This window comes from Rhinatrema bivittatum, chromosome 8, assembly GCF_901001135.1.
Source record: "Rhinatrema bivittatum chromosome 8, aRhiBiv1.1, whole genome shotgun sequence".
Classification (NCBI taxonomy): domain Eukaryota; kingdom Metazoa; phylum Chordata; class Amphibia; order Gymnophiona; family Rhinatrematidae; genus Rhinatrema; species Rhinatrema bivittatum.
This window is the reverse complement of record NC_042622.1, coordinates 173423556-173451357: the sequence shown is the minus strand read 5'-3', so window position 1 is coordinate 173451357 and position 27802 is coordinate 173423556. Positions and strand designations below refer to the sequence as shown.

Below are 27802 nucleotides of genomic sequence, written 5' to 3'. Positions count from 1 at the left end.
GCCTTCGCTAGTTTGCTAGCTCATTGAGTTAGCAAGGATTGGATTTGTCCGGTCTACGCTGCTCTGCCGCTTCCATGTTGCCGCTGGAAGCTCTCTCTCTGCCCTTCGGGGTAACTACTAACCTGGGTACCCACTCCTCGGGGGCCCTTCCTCTTCTTTCAGGTGCCTTACTGGGATCAGGTACTCGCTCCTCGAGGGCCTGCTCTCCCTGCCTCGGTGCCTGGAACCATCTACTTCTGCCTGGTGGAAACTTTCTACATTACAGCTACCATCTAGTGAGTAATCTAATTCTCAGTCTATCTCATCTACAGCTTTGCCGTGCTGGGAACCCTACATCGGAACCTCCCTATACACATCAACCTAACAATCAAAGAAGGTTATTACAAACTCCAAGTCATCAAAAAACTCAAACCACTTCTATTCCACCAAGATTACCGCACAATACTACAGACCCTCATTCTCTCCAAGCTGGACTACTGTAACTCCCTACTCCTCAGACTACCCGCCTCCACCACAAAACCTCTCCAGCTGCTGCAAAACGCAGCAGCCAGATCTCTCACAAACACCAATCGCTCATCACACATCACCCCCATTCTAAAAGAACTCCACTGGTTCCCCATAATGCACAGGTCACAATACAAAATCCTCACCCTCCTTCACAAAACCATCATCAATGGAAAAAGCAACTGGTCTAAAGACCCTCCCCAACCACACGATTTCCAGAGAAACCTGCGGTCCCAAAACACTGGCCTGCTTGCCATCCCCCACACAAAACTAGCCCGCTTCACCTCCACCAGACAACGTTCCTTCTCAGTACCTGGCCCCACCCTCTGGAACAAACTACCCTCCCAACTCAGACTGGAACCTTCCACCCAATCGTTCAAAAAACAATTGAAGACATGGCTATTCCATAAAGCCTACCAACACACAGGCTAAGTCCCCTTCTCCCCGCCTCCCCTTTTCTGCTTCCTTTGCCATACTCCCTTCCTCCCCCCCCCCCCCCCCCCCCCCCATATGTCCCATGTACCATCCTTGAGACTCCTTAACCGCAAATTAAAAATCGGTTACACGCCACACTGTATATACTATAACTGTCTCATGCTACACTGTATATATTGTATCATACTATCTCTTAAGAGGCCCCCTAGCCCAGTTCTACTTCTGACTTTTGCAACATCCCATACTTAAGTTACAATGTTATTTTTTGTTCTATGTTAACCTATTAAGGTTTTGTTCTATGTTAACCCAGTAAGGTTTAATGTTACATCCCATACTTAAGTTACAATGTTATTTTTTGTTCTATGTTAACCTATTAAGGTTTTGTTCTATGTTAACCCAGTAAGGTTTAATGTTACAATGTATAAATAGTAAGACTCCCCTGTCATACTATTAGCTCTGTTATAATGTGAACCGATGTGGTGTACTCCAACGAATGTCTGTATATAAAAGCAAATAAATAAATAATAAATAAATAAATATATCAACATGGTGAGACGGGTCCTTCTGCCGAGAGGCCCTGGACTGCTACTTCAGAACCTGCTCACTACCGCCACCTCTGGTGGCTTACATCTGCTGTATAATACTGTTTAAATTATTATTTAAGTTTTGTTTAAATTATTATTTAAGTTTTAAATTGTTACCTAAGTTGCACACTATATTACTTAAAGTTTTGCTTAGTTGTATCTTGTTCTTTGTAAAGCCCACCGGCAAGTTCTTACTGTTCATTGTAAACTGGTTTGATTTGTATCCAATGCAAGAAGATCGGTATATAAAAGCTAAAAATAAATAAATAAATAAATAATAAAAGACTATTCAGTGTTTGCGCGTCCTGAGTCTAGCCCAGTACTGTGGCTCCCCACGGGGCTCCTCCCTGTAGGTGAAGTCATTTTCCACAGTACCCAAGAATCCACTCAAACACCTCAAAACCATAACAGGGCTGTTCATCTTGGAGAAGAGGCAGCTGAGGGGGGATATGATAAAGGTCTTCAAGATCAGGAGAGGTCTTGAACGAGTAGATGTGAATCGGTTATTTACACTTTCGAATAATAGGAGGACTAGGGGGCATTCCATGAAGTTAGCAAGTAGCACATTTAAGACTAATTTTTCACTCAACGCACAATAAAGCTCTAGAATTTGTTGACAGAGGATGTGGTTAGTGCAGTTAGTGTAGCTGGGTTCAAAAAAGATTTGGATAAGTTCTTGGGAGTCCATTAACTTCTATTAATCAAGTTTACTTAGGGAATAGCCACTGCTATTAATTGCATCAGTAGCATGGGATCTTTTTAGTGTTTGGGTAATTGCCAGGTTCTTGTGGCCTGGTTTGGCCTCTGTTGGAAACAGGATGCTGGGCTTGATGGACCCTTGGTCTGACCCAGCATGGCAATTTCTTATGATCTTATGATTTATGCAAGGGAAGGCTTGCCTCACAAATCTTCATTGTTTTGAAGGGGTTAATAAATGTGGATAAAGGTGAACCGGTAGATGTAGTGTATTTGGATTTTCAGAAGGTGTTTGACAAAGTCCCTCATGAGTGGCTTCTAAGAAATCTAAAAAGTCATGGGATAGGAGGCGATGTCCTTTCGTGGATTGCAAACTGTTTAAAAGATAGGAAACAGAGAGTAGGATTAAATGGACAATTTTCTCAGTGGAAAGGGGTAAACAGTGTGGAGTGCCTAGGGGATCTGTACTTGCACCAGTGCTTTTCAATGTTTATGTAAATGACCTGGGAAGGAATACTACAAGCGAGGTTATGAAATTTGCAGATGTAATAAAATTATTCAGCATAGTTAAATCACAAGCAGATTGTGATAAATTGCAAGAGGACCTTGCGAGACTAGAAGATTGGACATCCAAATGGCAGATGAAATTTAATGTGGACAAATGCAAGGTATGGCATATAGGGAAGAATAACCCATGCTGTAGTTACACAATGTTAGGTTCCATATTAGGAGTTACCACCCAGGAAAAAGATCTAGGCATCATAGTGGATAATACATTGAAATTGTTGGCTCAGTGTGCTGCAGCAGTCAAAGAAGCAAACAGAATGTTAGGAAGAATTATAAAGGGAATGGTCAATAAAACAGAAAATATCATAATGCCTCTATACTTTGTACAGTTCTGGTCACCGCATCTCAAAAAAGATATAGTTGCACTGGAGAAGGTACAGAGAAGGGTGACCAAAATGATAAAGGGGATAGAACAGCTCCCTTATGAGGAAAGGCTAAAGAAGTTAGGGCTGTTCAGCTTGGAGAAGAGACAGCTGAGGGGGGATATGATAGAGGTGTTTAAAATCATGAGAGGTCTAGAACGGGTAGATGTGAATCTGTTACTTACTGTTTAGGATAATAGAAAGACTAGGGAGCACTCCATGAAGTTAGCATGTGGCACATTTAAAACTAATTAGAGAAAATCGGGCCTAGTGCTGAAATGAGTGAACTGGGATGGGCTTCCGGTTGACTTGGAAGAGGAGCAGCCTGATTTAACATTTCTGACATGCTAGAATCCACTGCAGTGGATGAATAGGAATCTCAGAGTGAAGGTTCTGATGATGTGTTCACCCATGTAGGTGATATTCTGTAATATCGCAGTAGAGACAGTAGAAAGGAGAGACTGGAATATTCCTTCCATCTCCTTGGTCAGATAGAGAGGTAAAGAAACTTCACAAAATCTGATTTGGTCGAGTGACTGATGTGTCCTTTGGCCTGGCAAAAGTGGTGGGACATCCTCTTCAAAAACCAGGATAAGCTCCTGCATGAAAATGGGCAGCCTTTTAGAAGTAAGTGGCACTATGGAGGTCACTGGTTCTGCAGTTTTCAGGAAGTTCTTCTGCCATTAGTCTAGGTGGGGTGAGTGCCCTGGTTATTGGCAGCTGCAGGGGGAACCTGACCCTTCTCCCCTAGATCTAGGTTGAACTTTGTTGGTAAAGCAGCCTGATAAATCAAAGACTAAGGTGGATGGCATTGGTGGCTTTGATGGAATAGAATGTTTGGATATCTTGTATGCTTTGATGGGTCTTTTCAGATGCACATTGAGGAATCCAGTGCAGGTTGACGATATTAGGTTGGTTTCATCGGAGTTGCACTATGGGTCCTTGCACTGTCTATTGCGGGGTTATGTGATATAGGATTTTGAACACTGTGTGACTGTAGGGTAGTTGAGTCAGTATGCATTGAGGCCACACGCTTCCGTGACAACAGGACATTGTGTGTCATGTGCCTCTGTATGTCAAGCACCTTGTTGAGCCAGCCATGTGTTGAATGTATTGGGCGAGACAGTGCACCATTGTTCTGGGTTCAGACTGTGCACACTGCATTCTGTCGGGGCTCTGACCTGGGGGGCTAATCTCACTGAGGTCTACACTGGAGGCTACTTGAACGGCTTATTGCTTGCGTGCACACAGGAATACCTCGGGGGCTTACCCAATATAAAAACACACAATTACTGGTGTTATACCAGGGGGCTTGAACCCAGGAGCTTATTCCCTATACAAATAGCCATACACAAACTTTGATTCAGTACATCATGGTTCCAGGTACTTAGGAAAGTAAGTTTATTTGAGCAATAGGAGGATAGAACAAACAAAATGAGATCATACAGAAGAAGTAATGGTAAATAATAACAATTTCTATATATATATAAAACGTTTACATGTTTCCAAATGATCAGCTATCATGTCCGGAAGCGCGCTCTCCTCTCTCTAGCTGTTATTTCTCCTTATGCACTTAATGCTTGGGAAAAGCAGAGATGTTCCCTCTCTCTGAGTTCTTATCAATTTTAGGTGCAGCTGTGTGGCCTTCTTTCTCTCTCAGGCTTTAGTATAAGTTAATTACTTGCTTTCTCATCATAGATCTACTGGAATAACTAAAATAAACACTCTTGCCTGTTCATAAGCATTTCACAGTGCAAAACAGTAAATATGAGTTCACTCAGAGGTTGGCCTTTGGCCTTCAAACTAATCTTGTGTCTGGGTGAGAATTCTGAATCTACATGACCCAACTTCCACACACATCTCAGCCAAAGTAACAAAAATGACTCCCAACAACCATGCATTGCCAATGATAGCTGTATCAACGGTGCTGATGCATCCCACTTAGAATGTTTGTGCTTCTTTGACGCAGGCTGTAATGGCTCCAAAACATTATACTGCTTTGTCTTCGACGCAGGTTGGCTGTTGGAACTTGATCCTGTAGCATTGGCCTGAGTGGACAGGGGAGTTTTTGAGGAGTTCCTGCTCAACTTTTCTTCTCAGTGAAGCAGAACAGGCTGTACTGCAAGATGAAGGCCTTCTGAGACTGGAGAGATTTACACAGGTCCTCAATGCAAAGCGCCCTGGACTTCTGTGAGCAGGGGGACATCTGACCACAGGCACAGCAGTTCTGGTCGTGTTCCGGACTGAGGCATCAGTAACCCAATTTGTACCTGTTGGCAAGGAACATAATCTTTCCACAGATACATCTTTTGAAATTGCTTACCGTAGTTGATTTCGTTTTCTGTGTGGCCATAGTGGGAGAGAAGGCCATTTTTCAGTGTGTGATTTTTTTTTTTTTTTTTGGTAGCATGAAAAGTGCTTTTGTGGGGCTGCAGAGGCAGCAAGGCAACTTATGAAGGAAAATTATCAAATTGAAAAAGATTTTAAGGATTTTTATAGAAAAATATACAGGAGAGACAGTTCACATTTGTGCTGTGCTTGGACAAAAAATGACTGAGGAGACTCATGAGGCAACAATCGTATGGCAACTCCTGTACATGCTCAGTAGAGCTTCTCTACTAGCTTGGAGAGATGTCATCCGGTGGTACCAAACAGACTCGTCACTCACATGTTATGGCTTATTCAGCCTGCTTATTAACAGAAAAAAATATTTGCAAACTGAATGAAAAAAATCACAAGCAAACAAATCTTTAAAATGTATTGTAATATAGTGATGTGGTGCATCTTGTGAAAAAGGCTGCAATGCCAGTTTTGATCAACAGATGGCTCTACTACTGTGTGTACTATGCTACATTAAGAAAAACATGAAACAACTTTTTTTCTTTAGGAAAATACTGTATTTTATTTTTTTAGTGGAATACTTAGGGCAATTTTGTGTTTTGTTTCTATACAACTGCCGTATGTTGATAATTTCTTTCTCTTGGACAGTCAACTTCATCATAATCATTTGCTGCTGTTGATGGCCATTTGTGTTTCTGATGATCTGGAAAAAATTCGTCTTGTGTATGAGAGGGTTAAATTTGGATCCTTATATAACATTCTCCATGAAAAGGTAAATAGCCCTTTTTAAAACACTTTATGAAAACTACCAAGGTAAAACTGAGATTGTATTGAAAAAATTCAGCAAGCTTACCAGGTTGACCATATGCTATTTGTTTCCTATTTCTGAAAATAAAATCAGAATTTACTAAGAGTTTTATCCACAACTGCCTAAAAAATTAATTTAGGATGGGGAATTAATTTAGGATGGGGGAAATAACTTGTCCTGTTTTTTTTTTGTTTGTTTTTTTTTGTTTGCCGTTTCAGAATGCAAAGGGAAGCCAGTTGTTTTTGTTTATTGATTTCCATAATTTGCTGAATGAGCCTATATAAATGTCTGTAACTTCTGTGCTGTGATAGTCTCATAAAAATGGCATAGTTTATTTTTCCACTGATTTGTTCCTGAGAAATTTGGTTGAAAATGTATACATTGTCTTTGCCAATACATATTTATCTAGGGATGGCACCAAAGGATAAATGGATGCTTCCCCAAAATATTTCATGTGACCCCCTTCTATTCTCCTTTCTGTATTTTATTACACATTCTATAAATTAGAGGTCAATATTTAAAAGGGGTTTTCTGGGTAATTTTTCAAGCTTTCTGGACAAATATCAGGGTTTGAATCTACCCGAGTAGGTCATTACCTGCCTAAAATATAGCTAGATAAAATGTGGCAGGGAAGGGGTCATTCTAGATGCATGGCTAAAATCTATCGAGCTAGTGCCAGTATTCAGTACGAGCCACATAAACGTAACCATATAAGTCTGGTTGAAAAAATCACCGTTCTAAAGTTACCTAGAAAACTTTTAACCAGGTATATTCAACGAGTGGCAGACCTAAAGTTACTTGCTTCCTGGTCTACTACCCTTTTTAAGTCCTAAACTGTTTATTTTGCTGTCACCCTACTAGTACTAGTTATCATTTCTAAAGCACTACTAGACATACAAAATGCTGTACAGGTATAAATAAGACACATTCCCTGCTCTGTGGAGTTTATAATCTAGTCAGGATACACAGATGAGACACATAATAGAATTCAGAAGTTTATTACTGTAAACATACTCTAATTCCCTGTACGTACCAGGATCAGTCCAGATGGTGGGTTATGTCCCCCGTCCAGCAGATGGAATCAGAACAGACTTCGAGGGGGCGTAACCATATATACCAGTACCCCCCCTCTGCAGGAGTTCAGTATCTTCTGACTCCAGCAGATGCGAGTAGGGGAATCAGGGCTTCCCCAATCTGGCAGGGAATTTCCTTTCTTCTGCTTCCTTTCTCTGTTTTTCTATATAACAATGTGGATCAAGTTGTGAAAAAAAAAAAAAAGTGCTAATTCAATTTTTGGAGAGGTGTGGTTTTCTTACTCTGTCTCTCTCCTGTTCTGTCTCCCGCGACCTTGTTTTCCTCTGGCCGGGGGTAAGTTACGGAGTGTTTTTGTCTCTTTGTAAATTTTTATTTTGCAGCCTCTCAGCACCGGTGCCTCGTGGAAGCCGGTGGGGCCGGCCTTTCCGCGTTTCTTCGCCCGCGGCCCGATTCGAGCTCCTCGTGGGCTGCTAGGGCAGGGAGGGAGGGACCCTCCGAGCGGGTAGCGAGGCCGGGCAGGCCCCCCCGCGGCACCTAATTCATCCTTGGGACGGCGGGCAGCGCAGGCTGACCGGGGCCCCCCGCGGCAGTTCCCTTCGCTCTTGGCCCCCCCGAGGCTCATTGCTCTTCACCGGAGGTCCCGATGCCGCGGCTGTCACGCTGTTCGGCCTGCGGCGAACCGGGGTCCCGGATTTCCCGCGAGGGCATCTGCGCACGATGCCTTCCCGGAGGGGAAGGCACCTCGCAGTCCCTCAGCGATTTTTCTTTCCTTCCATCTTTGCCCGGGCAGCGCAGGCCGGCCACGTCGCCATTTTTGGCGGGAACGGCGGCCATTTTAAGTTCACAGCGCGCTGAGGAATCTCAGGCAGCGCAGGGGGAAAATGATTTTATTGAGGTCTCTCCTCCAATTTTGTCCACGGAGCGCGGCTCACAGGCCCCAGGGCCATCAGATTTCTCTTTCTCCGGGGCCCCCCCCCGAGCAGACCGGGGTTTTCCCCGGAGTTTATTTTGTTAATGCATACGGCCTGTTTACAAGGTTTGGAAGCCCCCGCGGGACCCCCCCCCCCCCGCCAAGGTGCCGCGACTCACGCCTACACCACAGGCCCCCCCTGACCCGGTAGGCTCGGGTTCGGGCGCGGGGGCCTCCCAGGTCCCCACCTGGGTCCGTTTGAACTCCGGAGCGGTGGGGGGGGGATGTCCCGGATACCCTGGACTTGGGGCATCCGGACGGCCCGCCGGAGGGGGATGACCCGCGTGCGCTCCGCCTTTTTCAGAGGAAAGAGCTGGACGACCTCATACCGCAGATCCTCCGAGAGTTGGATCTGGACCCGCTGCCGGACCCGCCAGCTCCAGTGGCCCCAGCCGTCGTCACATCTTCCAAGAAGGGGGACCCAGTCTTGGCGGCACTTCGGCTGAGGTCTCGGGCTTTTCCCATCCACAATTTGTTTCTACAGCTCCTGATCAGGGAATGGGATACCCCGGAAGCTTCCCTGAAGGTCAGTCGCGCCATGGAGAAGTTGTATCCTCTTCCTGAGGATTTCCTGGAGCTCATCAAGGTTCCAAAGGTAGACTCCGCGGTATCGGCAGTCACAAAGAGGATGACTATTCCAGTGACGGGCGGAGCGGCTTTGCGGGATACGCAGGACCGCAAGTTGGAAGTCTTTCTCAAACGGGTCTTTGAGGTTTCCGCCCTGGGAATGCGGGCGGTTATGTGCAGTTCGCTCGCCCAGCGGGCTAGTCTTCGCTGGGTGCAACAACTTCTCACGTCTCAGGATCTGCCGCCCGAAGAAGCCGCCCAGGCGGATCGGCTAGAAGCTGCCGTTGCGTACGGGGCGGATGCCTTGTACAACCTTTTTCGGGTCCTAGCAAGATCTATGGTTTCGGTGGTGGCGGCACGGCGTCTGCTGTGGCTCCGCAACTGGGTAGCAGATACCTCCTCCAAGTCTAGCTTGGGCTCTCTGCCTTTTAGGGGCAAGTTCCTCTTCGGGGAGGATCTGGACCAGATCATCAAGACCCTGGGGGAAAACGCTGTTCACAGTCTCCCTGAGGATAGACACCGGCCTTCGAGGGCTTTTGCTTCTTCCCAGACCAAAGCCAGGGCTCAGCGACGCTACAGAAGTTACAGGCAGGTGGGGCCTCGGACTTCCGCTCCCAGATCGCAGACCTGATCGCTCTCCTTTCCCGGGTGCAGACCCGCGCGAGACGGCTCTGGATCGGGGAACCCCCCTCCTAAGTCCGCTCAATGATGCCAACCTCGCCCACTCCTCCACCCCCAGGATTGGGGGTCGTCTGGTGAGTTTCTACGAGGAGTGGGTGCGTATCACCTCCGACCAGTGGGTTCTGGATACCATAAAGCACGGCTACGCCTTGGAGTTTGTCCGCCCCCCGCGGGGAGGTTCATCTTCTCCCCCTGTGGCTCGGACCTCAAGAGAAGAGCGGTACAGCAAACTCTGGACAGGCTACGGGACATAAGGGCCATTTCTTCCGTCCCCTTAGGCGAGGTGGGCTTGGGCCACTATTCCATCTACTTCATCGTGCCCAAGAAGGACGGATCCTTCCGGCCCATCCTGGACCTAAAAGAAGTCGTCAACAAGTCACTGCGGGTTGTCCGGTTCCGCATGGAGACGCTCCGGTCGGTGATTGCGGCAGTGCATCAGGGGGAGTTTCTCGCCTCCCTGGATCTGATGGAGGCCTACCTACACATTCCCATCCTCCCGGCTCATCGACGTTTCCTCCGTTTCAAGATTCTGGACCAACACTTTCAGTTCAAGGCACTCCCGTTCGGGTTGGCGACCGCTCCTCGAACTTTCACCAAGATCATGGTGATCGTGGCTGCGGCCCTAAGGAAGGAGGGAATTCTTGTTCATCCCTATCTGGACGATTGGCTCATACGTGCGAAGTCCTTCAACCACGGACAGGCAGCGGTAGCCAGGGTCATCCAGGTTCTTCATTCCCTGGGTTGGGTAATGAACTTCTCCAAGAGCTCCCTCGTTCCTTCGCAGCGCTTGGACTTCTTGGGGGCGAGCTTCGACACGCGTCAAGGCAAGGTCTTCTTACGCCCGGACAAGGCTCAATCTTTGCGGGATCACATACGGCGATTCTCTGCGTTACCAGAACCCACCTCCTGGGACTATCTGCAGCTCCTGGGCGTGATGGGTTCCACTATCGACCTCGTGCCCTGGGCGTTTGCGCACCTGCGGCCCTTACAGGCGGCGCTTCTCTCTCGTTGGAAACCAGTCTCACAGGATTATCAGATGATACTTCCCTTGCCGCAGACTGCCAGGGACAGTCTGGGTTGGTGGTTGGACCCGTCGAATCTGGCTCGCGGCGTCTCCCTCGAGGTCCCCAATTGGGTGGTGGTGACCACGGATGCCAGTCTCGCTGGCTGGGGAGCCGTCTGCGACCAAAGCACCATGCAAGGGACGTGGTCATCGGTGGAGGCGATGTGGCCAATCAATCGTCTGGAAACCAGAGCAGCCCGTCTAGCGCTACGACATTTCCTCCCACTCCTTCAGAACCGGGAGGTCAGGGTCCTCTCGGACAACGCCACCAGCGTAGCCTACATCAATCGGCAGGGAGGCACTCTGAGCCGGCACGTCTCGATCGAGGCGGCGCTTCTGATGCAGTGGGCAGAGCGACATCTCGCCCGTCTCGCGGCCTCGCACATTGCCGGAGTGGACAACGTTCAGGCGGATTTCCTAAGTCGTCAACAGCTGGATCCCGGAGAGTGGTCCCTCTCAGACGAGACGATGCAACTCCTCGTTCGCCGGTGGGGGGCCCCCCACTTGGACCTGATGGCGACCGCTCTCAACGCCAAGGCCCCCCGCTTCTTCAGTCGCAGAAGAGAGCGCGGCGCAGAAGGAGTGGATGCCCTGGTCCTCCCGTGGCCTCCACATCTCCTGCTCTACGCCTTCCCACCGTGGCCCCTGGTGGGCAGAATTCTTCGCAGAATAGAAAATCATCAGGGTATCGTGATCTTCGTCGCACCGGAGTGGCCCAGACGACCCTGGTTTGCGGATCTGCTGCAGCTGGTGATGGACAGACCACTGAGACTCGGTCATCTTCCCCGTCTCCTCCAGCAGGGCCCGGTATTTTTCGAACAGGCAGAACTCTTCTGTCTTGCGGCCTGGCTTTTGAGCGGCGTCGCCTCTGGTGCCGGGGCTACCCGGAGGCGGTAGTCTCGACGCTGCTGCGGGCACGGAAGACTTCGACATCGGTGGCCTACGTTCGAGTTTGGAAGGTCTTCGATATGTGGTGCACCAGCCAGGGCACGAGGCCCATGCGGGCTTCGGTGCCCCAGATTCTACAGTTTCTCCAGGATGGGGTGGATAAAGGACTCGCCTATAACTCAGTGCGAGTTCAGGTGTCCGCCCTGGGTTCGCTATTGCAGTATGGTGGCTCTCTCCTGCTTCAGCCGGATATCACACGCTTCCTCAAGGGTGTCAAGCATATGTGTCCTCCGTTACGGGATCCATGTCCCTCCTGGAGTCTTAATCTTGTGCTTCGTGCCTTGTCAGGACCGCCCTTCGAACCTCTACGCAGCGCAACGATTAAGGATCTCACTCTCAAGGCTGTCTTTCTCGTGGCCGTCTGTTCTGCTCGACGCATTTCGGAACTTCAAGCTTTGTCGTGCAGAGAGCCTTATCTTCGGTTCACGGATTCGGGGGTTTCCCTCCGCACCGTCCCCTCCTTTCTCCCGAAGGTGGTGTCGTCTTTCCATTTGAACCAGACGGTGGAACTTCCGTCCTTCGCTTCTTCCGAACCGAAGACTCTTCGGCTCTTGGATGTCAAGCGCACGTTGCTTCACTATCTGGAGGCTACCAATGAGTTCAGGATTTCTGACCATCTGTTCGTACTTTGGTCCGGTCCCAGGAAGGGGTCCCAGGCCTCGAAGACGACGATTGCCAGGTGGCTAAAGGACGGTATTGCCGCTTCTTATATTGGGGCGGGACGGACTCCTCCTCGCGGCATCATAGCGCACTCTACGTGCTCTCAGGCAGCCTCCTGGGCGGAGGCCCGCTCTGTCTCTTCCCAGGAGATTTGTCGTGCAGCAACCTGGAAATCGCTGCACACGTTCTCGAGGCACTATCGCCTGCATCTCGCCTCTTCGGATTCTGGACATTTTGGTAAGCAGGTTCTCCGAGCAGGACCCCACCCGATTTAGGGAAGCTTGGGTACATCCCACCGTCTGGACTGATCCTGGTACGTATAGGGAAAAGAAAATTATTCCTTACCTGCTAATTTTCGTTCCTGTAGTACCATGGATCAGTCCAGACGCCCACCGCTTTTGGGTTCTTAGTCCTGCTCCTCTCTGCTCTACCGCTCTATGGCAGTATTCTGTGTCTCACAGTTTTCCTTTCCTTTCCTAATTTCACAACTTCCTACAAGTTGGTTGGTTACCTACAGTTAACTGTTGATGTTACAGTTGTCATTCAATGCATGGTTAAGCAAACTTGATCCAGAGTGTTTCTTGTTTCTACTCGGGCTTTGATATACTCGATACTGAACTCCTGCAGAGGGGGTACTGGTATATATGGTTACGCCCCCTCGAAGTCTGTTCTGACTCCATCTCCTGGACATGGGACATAACCCACCGTCTGGACTGATCCATGGTACTACAGGAATGAAAATTAGCAGGTAAGGAATAATTTTCTTATCAACAAGGTTGTGTTTTGGAAAGAGACAGAGTTTGATTTAAAAGCAGCCTCAAAAGGTTGGGTTTTTAAGTTGGACTTGAATATGACCAGACAAAGGGCAGATGTCACATGAATTTAAGAAGGCTATTCCAGGCATGCAATGCAGGAAGATGGAAAAGTGTGCTGTTGGGCTGTGGTGAAAAAGAAGGGCCACAGATAAATGTAGATTTCCTGATGAACAAAGGTTGTAAGAAAGGGTGTAGAGGGAAATAAGAGAAGAGAGATAGTGAGGAGTTGCAGAGTGAATGTACTCATAGGTGAATAAAAGCTTGAATTTTATGCATAAGTGGATGGGATGCCAATATATTGACTTGAGAGGAGAGGTTACATGGTCATAACATTGGAAGAATATGAGTTGTGGATGATTTTTTAATAGATTCTTGTGAAGATATACACACACATCCTATGAGGAGCAGGTTGCAGTAATATAAACAGGAATTGATGACAGAGTTGATAAGGGTGTTGGTAGTGTGCTCAGAAAGGAAGGAATAGATTTTGGTGATGTAATAGAGAAAGATGTGACAGGTTTTAGTGGTATTTAGATATGTGCAGAGAAGGAGAAAACTATCCAAGACCTGCAAGGTTGTGGGCTGAGGACTGGAAGGCTGACAATGTTATCAATGGAGATGTAGAAGTAGGTATGTTGATTAAGATGGAGGGTGAGGTACTGTTCTCCTAGGACAAGCAGGATGGTAGTCCTCACACGTGGGTGTCATCATCAGATGGAACCCGGCACGGGAAAACTTTTGTCAAAGTTTCTAGAAACTTTGACTGGCAGACTGAGCATCCCCCTTCTCATTCGGTTCCTCTGGTAGGTACCCTTGGCTTTTGCCATCGTTATTCGCGGTTGATTCCTGACTCCCGCTTTTGGGTCTCTGTCGGTCATCCACGTAGGGAGGATAATGTTCCAGGGGGCTATGCTGGTGGCCTGTATTGCGGCCTACCAGCTGTACATGACCCACTATGACTGCAACTTATGGAAGCAGGTCCAGGAGTTTGTGGAGAGCCTCCCCCAGCAACAGCAGGAGTCCCTCGCAACCATTGCCATGTTGAGGCTTGAGGTGGATAGATACAAGGTCAGGCCTACCTATGAAGTTTTCGAAACTGCAGCCCGCCTAGCCACCGACGGCATCGGCGCCAGATGGGTGGCTTGGCTCCAGGCCTCCGATCTCCTATTGGAGGTTCAGGGCAGGCTTGCGGACCTCCCCTGAACAGGAAAAACCTGTTTGGGGATAAGGTGAGAGAGGTCATGGCGCAGCTTAAAGATCAGCATGATACTCTTCAGCAACTCTCCACCAGCCCTTCTGAAGGCCCCTTTGCCGCCCAGAAGTCCTCCAGGCCTTGCTCTCGCAAACTGTTCTACCAGCCGAGGAAGTACTTCCCTCCAGCTGGCCGTACTCACCTGTCTCTGTCCAGCCCTGGAGGTCGGGGCCGGCAGCAGTGAGTCCCGAGGGCTCAACCAGCCCCCCAGCAGGCCCCATCCACCTGTTTTTGACTGGCGGCAGGGGGCGTGAGTCAGACGCCGGTTCCCCTGGCGGTTAATCCCCCAGTCGATGGTAGTCTTCTTTACTTCACCTGCCGCTGGGAGGCGATCAATTTGGACCATTGGGTTCTCTTCATTGTCTGCCAGGGCTACCACCTGAACTTCAGCAGGCACTCTGACACCACTCCCTCAGGTCCATCCTGGGGTACACCTGCCCATCCAGTCGCCCTTCAATCGTAACTTCCACCCTTCTAGTGGCGGACGCGGTGGAACTGGTTCCCTGCGAACAGTGGGGTCACGGCTTCTACTCAATGTACTTCCTCATTCCGAAGAGGATGACGACTTACGCACAATTCTCGATCTCAGGGCGCTAAACCAATTTCTCATAAGAGAAAAATTCAAGATGGTCTCTCTGGGCACACTAATCCCACTCCTCCAAAGAGGAGACTGGCTCTGCTCCCTTGACTTAAAGGAGGCTTACGCCCATATTGCAGTTGTCCCCAACCACAGGAAGTACCTCCATTTCCTGATGGGGACAGCACATTTTCAATACAAAGTGCTGCCCTTTGGGCTGTCTTCAGCCCCACGTGTCTTCATGAAATGCTTGGCGGTGGTGGCTGCCTACCTCAAGTGTTGCTCGGTCCACATCTTTCCATACCTGGATGATTGGCTGATACGGAGTGAATCACACTCTGGAGCCCTGAATGCTCTGGCCTTGACGGTTCAGACCTTACAGATCTTGGGATTCGTTATCAACTTCCCCAAGTCATATCTCAATCCGTCTCCACGGTGGACTTTATCGGCGTCAGGTTGGATACGGCCCAAGCAAGAGCTTTTCTGCCCAGGGATTGAGCGGCCACCCTCGTTCGCAACAAAAAGAGAGTGTCCGCCCATCTGCTGCTCCACCTACTGGCCACATGTCAGCCTCGGTCCATGTGACCCCCTTGGCCCACCTTCATATGAGGGGGGCCTTTGGACTGCAGCCGAGTCCCACTGCCAGATAAACTTCCTGGAGCTGCGGGCGATCCGGTATTCCTTGTGGGCCTTCCAGGACAGGCTATCCTCCAAAGTTGTCCTCATCAGAATGGACAACCAGGTGGCGATGTGGTACATCAACAAGCAGGGCAGCATGGGCTCCTTCCCCCACTGCCAGGAAGCGATACAGATCTGGGATTGGGCCCTCTCCAGGGTGATGTATCTATGGGCCACCCACCTGCAAGGCCACCTGAAGGCTGCAAGGCCACCTGCCTCAGCCGGTCCTTCCAGCCTCACGAGTGGTCCCTGAACCCGGCGGTAGCAGCCGACCTATTCCTTCGTTGGGGCACACCGGACATGGGCCTGTTCGCCTTCCCCCGCAATCACAAGGTGAGCATATTCTGACGAAGCTGCAAGAGAACCGGGGCACCATGATCCTGGTGGTACCCACCTGGCCAAGGCACGTGTGCTTTCATCTGCTTCAGGACCTGTCCTTGAGCGCACCGGTTCCGCTGGGGACGGCTCCCGACCTCCAATTGCAGAACCAGGGCACCCTGCGCCATCCAAACCTCCAGGTCCTGGCCCTCACGGTGTGGATGTTTAGCGCACTATCCTCCATCCCTTACAGCTCTCGAATGGTGTTTCCAGGTCTTAATTGGAGATCTTACAGCTCGAAGTGAAAGCATTTCTTCACCTGCGGCTACAGACTGGACCCTTTCTCCTGTCCGCTTCCCCACCTGGATTACCTGTGGCACCTGTCCGAATCTGGCCTCCAGAGCAGCTCAGTCTGAGTACACCTCAGCGCCTACCACCAGGGGGGGTCGCTGGGGCACCCATTTCAGTCCAGCCACTGGTCGGGTGTTTCATGCGGGGCCTGGTCTAACTTAAGCCCCCGCTTCGCCCGCCAGCATTCCCGTGGGACCTCAACGTTGTTCTGGCCAGGCTCATGCGGCATCCGTTCGATCCTCTCAAATCCTGTGACATGAAGTTCCTCACCTGGAAAGTTATGTTCCTGGTGGCAATCACCTCCGCTTGCAAGGTCAGCGAGATCCACGCCCTGGTTACGTACGCTTCCTACATGAAATTCTTCCATGATCGTGTGCTGCTACGCATGCATCCAACATTTCTGCTGAAGGTGACTCCTTTCCACATCAACCAGTCAATCATCCTTCCCACGTTCTTCCCACGGCCTCATTCTCACCCGGGGGAACATGCTCTTCACACCCTAGACTGCAAGTGGGTGCTCGCTTTCTACTTGGACTGTACAGCGAGTCATAGACAGTCTACCCAGCTCTTTGTGTCTTTTGATACCAATAGGCTGGGAACAGCAGTGGGGAAGCAGACCCTATCCAACTGGCTAGCGGATTGCATTGCTTTCTGCTATGAGCAGGCCTCCAGCTGGCTGGCAGGGTGAAGGCTCACTCTGTGTGGGCTATGGCGGCGTCCATGGCCCATCTGCGTGCGGTCCGTGACCTGGAGTTCTCTCCACACATTCGTGGCTCACTACTGCTCCACAGGGATAGTTGCCAGGACAGCTATTATTATTTGTGATAATTGTGGGTGGATCCTTGGGCCAGTGGCAGATGACCACGCCCCCGGTCAGGCTCAGAGTTGGGAGACAGACACATACTAGATCTTTTATTAAACTGTATAGTGAACCACAAGAGGTGGCAGTAGTGAGCTGGAAGAGCCCGGCTGGGCTGTAGTTCCTCAGGCACTGGAACAGCGATCCTAGGATGGCTGAGCTGTAGAGAAACTGAATATAGTGAGAAGGCAGAATATGCAGAGTTCAGGAACAAAACCTGGATGGTAACACTCACACTGTAGTCTCTTGAAGCAGCCCAGAGGCTGGAATGAAGTAGACCCTCGAGGAGCGAGTACCTGGTGCCAGGGAAAGCTCTGAGAGAGAGATAGTAACTCACTGGTGTTGTAGGCAGCGGTGACTTCCTGGCAGAAGCAGTATTCAGTAGCAGGTCTGGGAACATGGGCTCTCGAGGAGCGAGTACCGGTTCCAGACTGCGACCTGAAAAGCAAGAGAGAGCAAGGCCCCCGAGGAGCGGGTACCCCTGTAAAGTCCGAGGAGGCAGAGTAGCAAGGTATGCAGAGAGTGAATCCCATCCGTAGCGATACATGGAGAAAGCCCTTGCTAACTTGAGTAGCTAGCAAAAACGAAGACCTTAAGTATCCGTGAGGATGGTGTCATCTCGGGGGAACGCCCCTGAGGTTTGCCCCACAGCTGGTACTTGAGTCGGGGCTGCGCCGCGCGCACCCTTAGGCTTCTGGAAAACATGGCGGAAGACAGCGTCTAGCCGGTCCGGGGATGCTGGAGGAGGTCAGAAAGATGACACCGTGGCAACCAAACTTCCATCAACCAAAGAGGGAGTCGCAAAAGAAGTAAGGTGGGCGGAGTGGAGAAGTTGCGACGGTCGCAACAGTGCTTTTGGCCAGACTATCCTCCACAATCTATTCCAGTCTTGAACCCAACTGTTTTCATCGTGCTTTCTGTGGGGCCAGACTGTAGCTGTTTTTCCCACAGCACTGCAGTTGTGTTGTGCCTGTTGGCACCTTGTTCGGCTACTTGGACCCTCTGATCACATGGGGCAGTCTGGAGCTCTATAATCACCCATATATGAGAACTACCATCCTGATTGTCCTAGGAGAACACCTGTTACAGGAAAGCAACTGCGCTATGTGCACCTATCAGGAAAAAGATCTCGGGATGTTCATATCTGATGATCTCGGGGAAATGGCAAGACCTGGAAGAATGCTAAGGTGCATAGCAGAAAAATATTTCTTCACAGATAGGATGGTGAATATATGGAATAGTTTTCCAGAGGAGCTGGTGGAGGCCATAATAGTAGCAGAATACAAGAAAGTCTGGGAAAAAACAGAGGATTATGAGGAATGGCATAGGCTCTGTGGTATTACAGTATGAACCGGCAAATTACATAAGCTTTGCAGTTCTCATCGCCCATCATTGTCTCTATTTCTCTTTGTCTGTTCTCCTTTCAGCGATCTGAATTCCCTGTGCTACAAATGGAAACCATTGTGCAAATATTGCTTCAGGTTAATGAAGCCCTGATGTACATACACTCACAAAGATTTATCCATCGTTCCCTCACTTCATATGCGGTGCAGCTTGTCTCCCTTGGTGTAGCCAAGATAAGTAACTTTGAATACATGGTGGAAAGGTACAAAATAATTATATTAATATATTGAGCACACACACATTCAAATATATTAGGTTTCTATCTTACCTCTTGTTTAGAGAAAGCTTTTTGAAATGCCTATGAAGTACATGCAGGCTGCTTTGTAAACAGTATCTTATTTCAGCTTTAACAGTGAAGCAGCACACAGTGCAGAGTATGGGAGGGGAGGGGCAAAGGAGCCTCAAGCCATTACTGAGAGTTTTATGGCTGCTGATGGTGTTGTATGTTAAGTAGAAGGTGTGGTTAAAACACTTGTTAAAAGATAATGAAATACTGTTAAAGTGGCATTCCCTGTATGTACCAGGATCATTCCAGACAGTGGGTTATCTCCACCTTCCAGCAGATGGAGTCAAATAGAATTTTGAAGGATGCTTCCTTATAAGGTAGTGCACTCTCTACTAATCCCCAGTATTCTCTTGACTCCAGCAGATGACAGTGGTGGCTTTCGTTCCCCACTGAGATGACTAGAAAGCTATTTTAGGAATTGTCTCTATTTTCCTCAGCTTTCCTTTCTTTTGGATGGATCAAGTCTAAAAAAAAAAAAATCTTTGAATTTTGAATTTTCTGAGGGAATTATTTGGAGAGCTTTCCTGTAGCCTCCGCTCCTGTTTTAGTGGGAGCATTCTATTGCTTGCAGGCAGTACTATTTGCAGCTCTCCCCACCCCTCCCATCTCTGTTGTCGGGGTAAGTTTGTTTTTATTTCCTTTTGACAGGTTATTTCCTCTCTTCTTCTCTCCGGGGTGCAAGTCCATGGTGCCGACCTCTCCCCCTGTGGCTGCTATCCGACCCGCTGCCCCTGAGACGCCGTTTTCCTCAGGGCAGCCGGCACAGAGAGGCGTTATTCCTCTGTGCCTCTATCTGTGGGTCGCTGAGGGATAGAGAGAGAGCAGGACTGAAGCGGAGGCTATTACCCGCTTCTTACCCGCTTCTTACAGCCACGAACCTGGTGAGCGTGAGGAAGAACAGGCTGAAGCGAAGGTTTTTCCCGCAGCTTTAAACCTTGCCTGTTTCTCGCGTTAAGAACAGCTGGTTCCCTCGCGGCTCCATCGGGGTTCCCCATGCCTCGTTCATCCAGGTGCTGTGCTTGTGGAGAGCCCGGGTCGAGGCTCTCCCGCGCGGGGATTTGCACAACTTGCCTCCCTGGTGGGGAGGGACCCTCTCAACCGCCGGGCCGCTCTGGTTCTCGTCTTCTGGCTCGCCTCGACGCTCAGGGGCCGGCCCCGATCCCGCTGACTGCGGGAACAGTGGCCATTTTGTCTCCAGACTCGGCTTGTCTGGCGCTAACAGGAGAAGAGCAGGACGCTCCTTTTTCATCTCAGCCGTCGGTTTTGACACCCGCTCCACCTCTGGAGCCTTTTCCTCCGTCAGGGGATCTTCCCACTCTTCCTCCATTGGGGCCACCTCCGTTTTCCACGGATTTTATTCTCCTGCTTCACAATGCTTACCTGGCCAGAATGGGCCAGCACCAGGAATTTTTGGCAGGACCTCCTCCTCCTAATTAATGGCTGATTCCACTGAGGTCTTGGGAAATGCCCAGACCGTGGGGAGTGCCCAAGGGTCAGTGGTCCCGGGACCAGGGGTACCTCCGACCACCTCAAGCGCTCTGAGGGTCCGTTTGGTACACTCCTCTGCGGGGGGGGGGGGGGGGGGTCTGTTCCTCAGCAGGACCCATATCCGGATGAACCTTCAACACGGCTCAATTGGAAGGGGATGATCCTAGAGTCCTGCGGATCTTCCAGAGGGATGAGCTGGACCCCCTCATTCCACACATCCTACAGGAATTGGACATTGAGGCCCCTCAGGACCCGCCTGAGCCTAATCCACCAGTGAAGAAAGGGGACCCCCTTCTGGCTGGTTTACGTCCGCTGTGTAGGTCCTTTCCTTCCCATCCCACGTTCTTTCAACTGTTATCCAGGGAATGGGATTCTCCGGAGGCCGCTCTCAAGGTCGGCAGAGCCATGGATAAGCTATATCCTCTCCCAGATGATTTCCTGGAGCTTCTTAAGGTTCCCAAAGTAGATTCTGCAGTCTCAGCGGTGATGAGACGAAAAAAACTACTATTCCAGTAACGGGTGGTGCAGCCTTGCGAGATCTTCAAGATCAAAAGCTGAAAGTTTATCTTAGAGTTTTCGAGGTGTCCGCCCTGGGGGTCCGGGCGTCCATTTGTAGTTCCTTCGTTCAACGTGCAGGCCTCCACTGGCTTCAACAGCTGCTCAGCTCCCAGGAGTTGCCTCCTGAGGAAGCACTTCAGGCAGACCACCTGGAGGCTGTCATAGCATATGGAGCAGATGCTCTATATGACATTCTGAGAGTATTGGCCAGATCTATGGTTTCTGCAGTCTCGGTTAGACACCTCCTCTGGCTTCGCAACTGGTCGGCGGATTCTTCTTCCAAGTCGCAGCTGGGATCCCTACCCTTCAAGGGCAAGCTATTGTTTGGGTAGGATCTGGACCAGATTATCAAGTCCCTTGGAGAGAATAAGGTACACAAACTGCCAGAGGATCGCCCTCGTTCTTCTAGGTCTTTTAATTCCACTAGAAGCTGATTCAGGAATCAATGTCGTTTCCGCCAGGCAAGGACTGCAGCTCCTCGTCAGCCGTCCTCTCGATCTCAATCCTGGACTCAGTCCTTTCGTGCCCGAAGACAGCCCTGCTCTGGTCCGGCTCAGGGGACGTCCTCCAAGTCTTCACAATGAAGCTATGCTGGGCCACTCCCCGATCCCCAGGATAGGGGGACGTGTCTCCCTTTTCTACGAGGAGTGGATCAACATCACGTCAGATCAGTGGGTCCTGGATATTCTAAGACAAGGCTACGCGATAGAATTTGCTCGGCCGCTAAGAGACAGGTTCCTCTTCTCTCCAAGTGGCCCAGTCCAGAAACAACTCATAGTCCGGCAGACGCTCGACAGGCTTCTGGCTCTCAGAGGGATTCGTCCGGTCCCCCCTGAAAGAAGGCCAGGGACATTATTCGGTATACTTCGTAGTCCCCAAGAAGGAAGGTTCCTTCCGCCTGATCTTGGATCTCAAGATGGTCAACAGGGCCCTCAAGATTCCCCACTTCTGGATGGAAACCTTGCGCTCCGTGGTACACTCCGGAGAATTTTTGGCCTCCCTGGATCTGATGGAAGTTTATCAACACATTCCCATCAGCGTTTTCTGCGAGTCAAGATTCTGGGACAGCATTTCCAGTTCCAGGCTCTACCCTTTGGACTTGCGACCGCTCCTCGAACCTTCACGAAGGTGATGATAGTAGTAGCTGCCTCTCTCCGGAGGGAAGGAGTCTTGGTGCACCCATACCTGGACGACTGGCTCATTCGGGCAAAGTCCTCAGCCCAGTGCCACCAGACGGTCGACAAGGGGTTGACGCTTCTTCACTCCCTCTGTTGGGTGGTCAACTTCAACAGGGACTGGACAAGAGCAGCCTTTCTCCATCTCAGTCTCTGGACTTCCTGGGGGCGCATTTCGACACAGCGCTGGGCAAGGTATCTCTGCCCCCAGACAGGGCTCATACACTCATAGCTCAGATACAGCGATTCATCGGTCTCTTGCTTCCAGCGGCATGGGATTACCTCCAGGTCCTGGGATCCATGGCTTCCACCATCGATCTGGTCCCCTGGGCGTTTGCACATATGCATCCCTTACAGCGTGGAAGCCGGTGTCTCAGGTCTTCCAAGCCATCCTTCCTCTCCCGCAGGGAGCCAAGGACAGTCTCTCTCGTGGTGGTTCAGCCTGTCTCATCTTCTCCAGGGAATTCCTTTCGACATCCCGAAATGGGTAATCGTCACGACGGACACCAGTCTCTCTGGCTGAGGAGCGGTGTGTCAGATGAGTTCTGCGCAAGAGAAGTGGACGCCGTCCCAAGCAACTTGGCCGATCAATCGCTTGGAGACCAGAGCAATGCGTCTGGCATTGAAACTCTTCCTATCTATCGTCCATCATCGCGCAGTCCCAATAATCTCAGACAATGTGACCACTGTGGCCTACATCAATCGCCAAGGGGGCACGAGGAGCCGGCATGTCTCTCGGGAGACAGACAGGTTGATGGCGTGGGCGGAGACTCATCTCTCCTGCCTAGCAGCTTCCCACATCGCAGACGTAGACAACGTTCAAGCCGACTTTCTCAGTCGTCAACATCTAAATCCCGGAGAGTGGGAACTCGCAGAGGAGGCGGTGAATCTCCTGTTCGACAGATGGAGGACCCCCTATCTGGATCTAATGGCAACCTCCCGGAATGCCAAGGCAGCTCAGTTCTTCAGTCGCAGAAGAGAGTGCGGCGCAGAGGGAGTGGTTGCCTTAGTGCTCCCCTGGCCCCATCACGTTCTCCTCTACGTGTTTCCCCCTTGGCCTCTGGTGGGCAAGGTGCTCCGGAGAATAGAGTCCACCAGGCTCCGGTAATGCTGGTGGTGCCGGAATGGCCCCGTCGTCCGTGCTTTGCAGACTTGATCAACCTCGCAGTGTACGGACCTCTTCGTCTGGGTCACCTTCCACGCTTGCTGCATCAGGGTCCGGTATCTTTCGCCCAGGCCGATCGCTTCTGTCTTGCAGCCTGGCTTTTGAGAGGCGCCAGCTGAGACGGCATGGATACCCAGAGGCCGTTATCTCGACCCTCCTCAAAGCTAGAAAGATGTCCACCTCCATCTCCTGTATCAGGGTATGGAAAGTTTTTGAGAACTGGTGTGTCTCCATACCTGTGTCGCCACGGACCGCCTTGGTGGCTCAGATCCTATCTTTTCTTCAACAGGGACTGGACAAGGGTCTGGCCTACAACTCGCTGAGAGTACAAGTCTTTACCCTAGGCTCTCTACTTCATCAACGAGAGGGAACTTCCCTCCCCTCTCACCCGGATATCATCCGATTCCTCAGGGGGGTGAAGCATGTGAAACCCCTGGTCCATGCTCTTTATCCTTCGTGGAGTCTCAATCTTGTTCTCCGAATCTTGGTCGGTCCACCTTTTGAACCCATACGTTGTGCGACCCTCAAGGATATCACTCTCAAGACGGTTTTCCTGGTAGCTATCTGTTTTGCCCGCAGAATCTCGGAGCTTCAAGCACTCTCGTGCACAGAGCCCTACCTTCGTTTTACGGATTCGGGAGTTTCCTTGCGCACTGTGCCTGCTTTTCTGCCCAAGGTGGTTTCCGATTCCACTTGAATCAGACAGTAGAGCTTCCGCCCTTCTCAACGGACGCATCAGCATATCCACGCAAGCTAGATATCAAGCGTATCCTCATTCGCTATCTGGAAGTCACTAATGATTTTCGCTTGTCGGACCATCCTTTTGTTCTCTGGCATGGTCCGAGGAAGGGGTCCAAGGCGACAAACTACCATTGTTCGCTGGCTGAAGGAGGCGATCTCGGTGGCCTACATTGGAGCGGGTCGACAACCTCCGGCGGGTGTCAAGGCCCATTCTCTTCGAGCTCAGGCTGCTTCCTGGGCGGAGATGCAATCGGTCTCGTTCCAGGTGATTTGTCAAGCGGCAATTTGGAAATCATTACATACCTTTGCTCATCATTATCGTCTACAAATATAGTTGCCTACTTTTGGCTCTAGGGTCATTCGAGCAGGGCTTTCCGGGGCCCACCCTACGTAGGGAAGCTTTGGTACATCCCACTGTCTGGACTGATCCTGGTATGTACAGGGAAAAGAAAATTATTCCTTACCTGCTAATTTTTGTTCCTGTAGTACGAAAATTAGCAGGTAAGGATCAGTCCAGACGCCCTCCCTGACTGTTTATTGGGTTTGGGATTGCCTCTCTGCTCAAATTGTTCTTCAGTGTCTTTTTTTCCTTTGGCTGGTTAATGGTTCATTCTGCAAGTTCGTTGTTTGACACTGTTTTGTGCTTTTTGCACACTGTTATTTGTTACTTAATTTTATTGTTCTTGATCCATCCTGATTTTCCTCTTTGCTTTGATATACTCCATACTGAGGAGTAGTAGAGGGTGCACTACCTTATAAGGAAGCATCCTTCAAAGTTCTATTTGACTCCATCTGCTGGAAGGGGGAGATAACCCACTGTCTGGACTGATCCTTGGTACTACAGGAATGAAAATTAGCAGGTAAGGAATAATTTTCTTTTGTTTGTTATGGTGTCATGCTCTTTGTATATATTTTACATTTGCTTTGTTGTATATTCTATGTTTTTTTGGGGAGGAAGCAGGCTTGGTGCTCTCTCACTGTAACTGAAATGGCTGTGAGCATATTTGGGCAAGTGGGAGATAGCTTGTAAGTGGAGAAGTGTGTATGAAAGTGTTTGTTCTTGCTAATCATGAGGTAGAGCTGAAGTGTTCTCTTCTGAGGGTAAAATAAACTAATGATGTTACAGTAATGCAGTTGCTGTTAGTTATTGAGGATTGTTTTCTTTTCTTCTGTGGAAAGTTGGAGGGAGAGAGCAGAAGCTGAATGGTTAGTCTCTTAAGTTTGTGAATGAAAGATTTAAGGAAACTAAGTAAGTCATTCTTTTGTCTGCTCTGTGAGTGTTTCCCTACTGTAGTTGAATTGTGTGTGTGTGTGTGGGGGGGGGGGGAGTGAGAGCTGTAGTAATAGGTTTATTTTGTAGAAGTTATTGCTTTTGTTTGTAATGGAGTGAATTAAAAATAAGGTGGAGGAAGGGGGGAATTTCATGTGTCTTATCATTATGTGGAAACCTTTTTTCTCCTAGGACAAGCAGGACCATAGTCCTCACATGTGGGTGACATCATTAGATGGAGCCCGCCGTGCCCAGCCTGCTGCTATCTGCACGTCCACGCAAGGACCCTCTTCAGTATCTTCTTTTCCTTGGTGCAGTAGCCTTGCGGTTGTGGAGCTCCAAACCCTTGAAAGCGTTTTTGCTGAATATTTCAGGGTTTTTCTGCGTTAGGTCTCCCTTCGCATTCGGTTCCTCTGGTAGGTACCTGTGGCTTTTGCCGACGGTTTTTCGCGGTCTATTCCCAACACCTGCTCTGGGTTCCCATCTGTCATTGACCGCGCGCCAGCCTCTTTTTTTTTTTGATGGCGTCATCAGGTTTTCGATGGTGCCCCCAGTGTACGCGGACCATAAGAACATGCCATACTGAGTCAGACCAAGGGTCCATCAAGTCCAACATCCTGTTTCCAACAGTGGCCAATCCAGGCCATAAGAACCTGGCAAGTACCCAAAAACTAAGTCTATTCCATGTTACCATTGCTAGTAATAGCAGTGGCTATTTTCTAAGTCAACTTAATTAATAGGTAATGGACTTCTCCTCCAAGAACTTATCCAATCCTTTTTTAAACACAGCTATACTAACTGCACTAACCACATCCTCTGGCAACAAATTCCAGAGTTTAATTGTGCGTTGAGTAAAAAAGAACTTTCTCCGATTAGTTTTAAATGTGCCACATGCTAACTTCATGGAGTGCCCCCTAGTCATTCTATTATCTGAAAGAGTAAATAACCGATTCACATCTACCTGTTCTAGAGCGATACAGAGGCACCACGACACCCTCCGTTTTATTCAACATTCCCTTGCTAATAATTCCCAACATTCTGTTTGCTTTTTTGACTGCCGCAGCACACTGAACTGACGATTTCAATGTGTTATCCACTATGACGCCTAGATCTCTTTCTTTGGTTGTAGCACCTAATATGGAACCTAACATTGTGTAACTATAGCAAGGGTTATTTTTCCCTATATGCATCACCTTGCACTTATCCACATTAAATTTCATCTGCCATTTTGATGCCCAATTTTCCAGACTCACAAGGTCTTCCTGCAATTTATCACAATCTGCTTATTATTTAACTACTCTGAACAATTTTGTATCATCTGCAAATTTGATTATTTCACTCATCGTATTTCTTTCCAGATCATTTATAAATATATTGAAAAGTAAGGGTCCCATTCCAGATCCCCGAGGCACGCCACTGCCCACTCCCTTCCCCTGAGAAAATTGTCCATTTAATCCTACTCTCTGTTTCCTGTCTTTTAGCCAGTTTGTAATCCACGAAAGGACATTGCCAGCTATCCCATGACTTTTATTTTTCCTAGAAGCCTCTTCATGAGGAACTTTGTCAAAAACGCCTTCTGAAAAATCCAAGTACACTAGATCTACAGGTTCATCTTTATCCACATGTTTTATTAACTCCTTCAAAAAAGTGAAGCAGATTTGTGAGGCAAGACTTGCCTTGGGTAAAGCCATGCTGATTTTGTTCCATTAAACCATGTCTTTCTATATGTTTCTGTGATTTTGATGTTTAGAAACACTTTCCATCCACTATTTTTTCCTGGCACTGAAGTCAGGCTAACCGGTCTGTAGTTTCCTGGATCGCCCCTGGAGTCCTTTTTAAATATGGGGGTTTCATTAGCTATCCTCCAGTCTTCAGGTACAATGGATGATTTTAATGATAGGTTACAAATTTTTATTAATAGGTCTGAAATTTCATTTTTTAGTTCCTTCAGAGCTCTGGGGTGTATACCATCCGGTCCAGTTGATTTACTACTCTTAAGTTTGTCAATCAGGTCTACCACATCTTCTAGGTTCAACGTGATTTGATTCAGTCCATCTGAATCATTACCCATGAAAACCTTCTCCATTACGGGTACCTCCCCAACATCCTCTTCAGTAAACACCAAAGCAATCATTTACTGCGATGGCCTTATCTTCTTTAAGTGCCCCTTTAACCCCTCAATCATCTAACGGTCCAACTGACTCCCTCACAGGCTTTCTGCTTCGGATATATTTAAAGTTTTACTGTGATTTTTGCCTCTACGGCCAACTTCTTTTCAAATTCTCTCTTAGCCTGTCTTATCAATGTCTTACATTTAAACTTGCCAACGTTTATGCATTGTCCTATTTTCTTCTGTTGGATCCTTCTTTCCAATTTTGAATGAAGATCTTTTGGCTAAAATAGCTTCTTTCACCTCCCCTTTTAACCATAGCCCGGTAATCGTTTTGCCTTCTTTCCACCTTTCTTAATGTGTGGATACATCTGGACTGTGCTTCTAGAATGGTATTTTTTAACAATTACCCCGCCTCCTTGCACACTTTTTACTTTTGTAGCTGCTCCTTTCAGTTATTTTCTAACAATTTTTCTCAAAGTTTCCCTTTTGAAAGTTTAGCACGAGAGCCGTGGATTTGCATACTGTTCCTCTT

At 49.0% G+C, this 27802-nt stretch overlaps 1 protein-coding gene and 1 pseudogene across 6 annotated transcripts in view; both read left to right on the top strand.

The window, feature by feature from the left end:
* The window catches only part of TEX14 (testis expressed 14, intercellular bridge forming factor), a 608800-nt gene that overhangs the window by 78706 nt on the left and 502292 nt on the right, over positions 1 to 27802 (top strand). For all 6 annotated transcript variants that reach the window (XR_003858113.1, XR_003858112.1, XR_003858111.1 and 3 more), the window contains exons 9-10: positions 6137 to 6260; positions 18498 to 18676. Coding sequence is in view for 3 of the 6 variants with exons in the window: in XM_029611460.1 (XP_029467320.1) it covers positions 6137 to 6260; positions 18498 to 18676 (303 nt within the window). In the remaining 3 variants the exon portion in view is untranslated. The remainder of the gene's footprint in view (positions 1 to 6136; positions 6261 to 18497; positions 18677 to 27802) is intronic.
* LOC115098407 lies at positions 24953 to 25095 on the top strand (annotated as a pseudogene).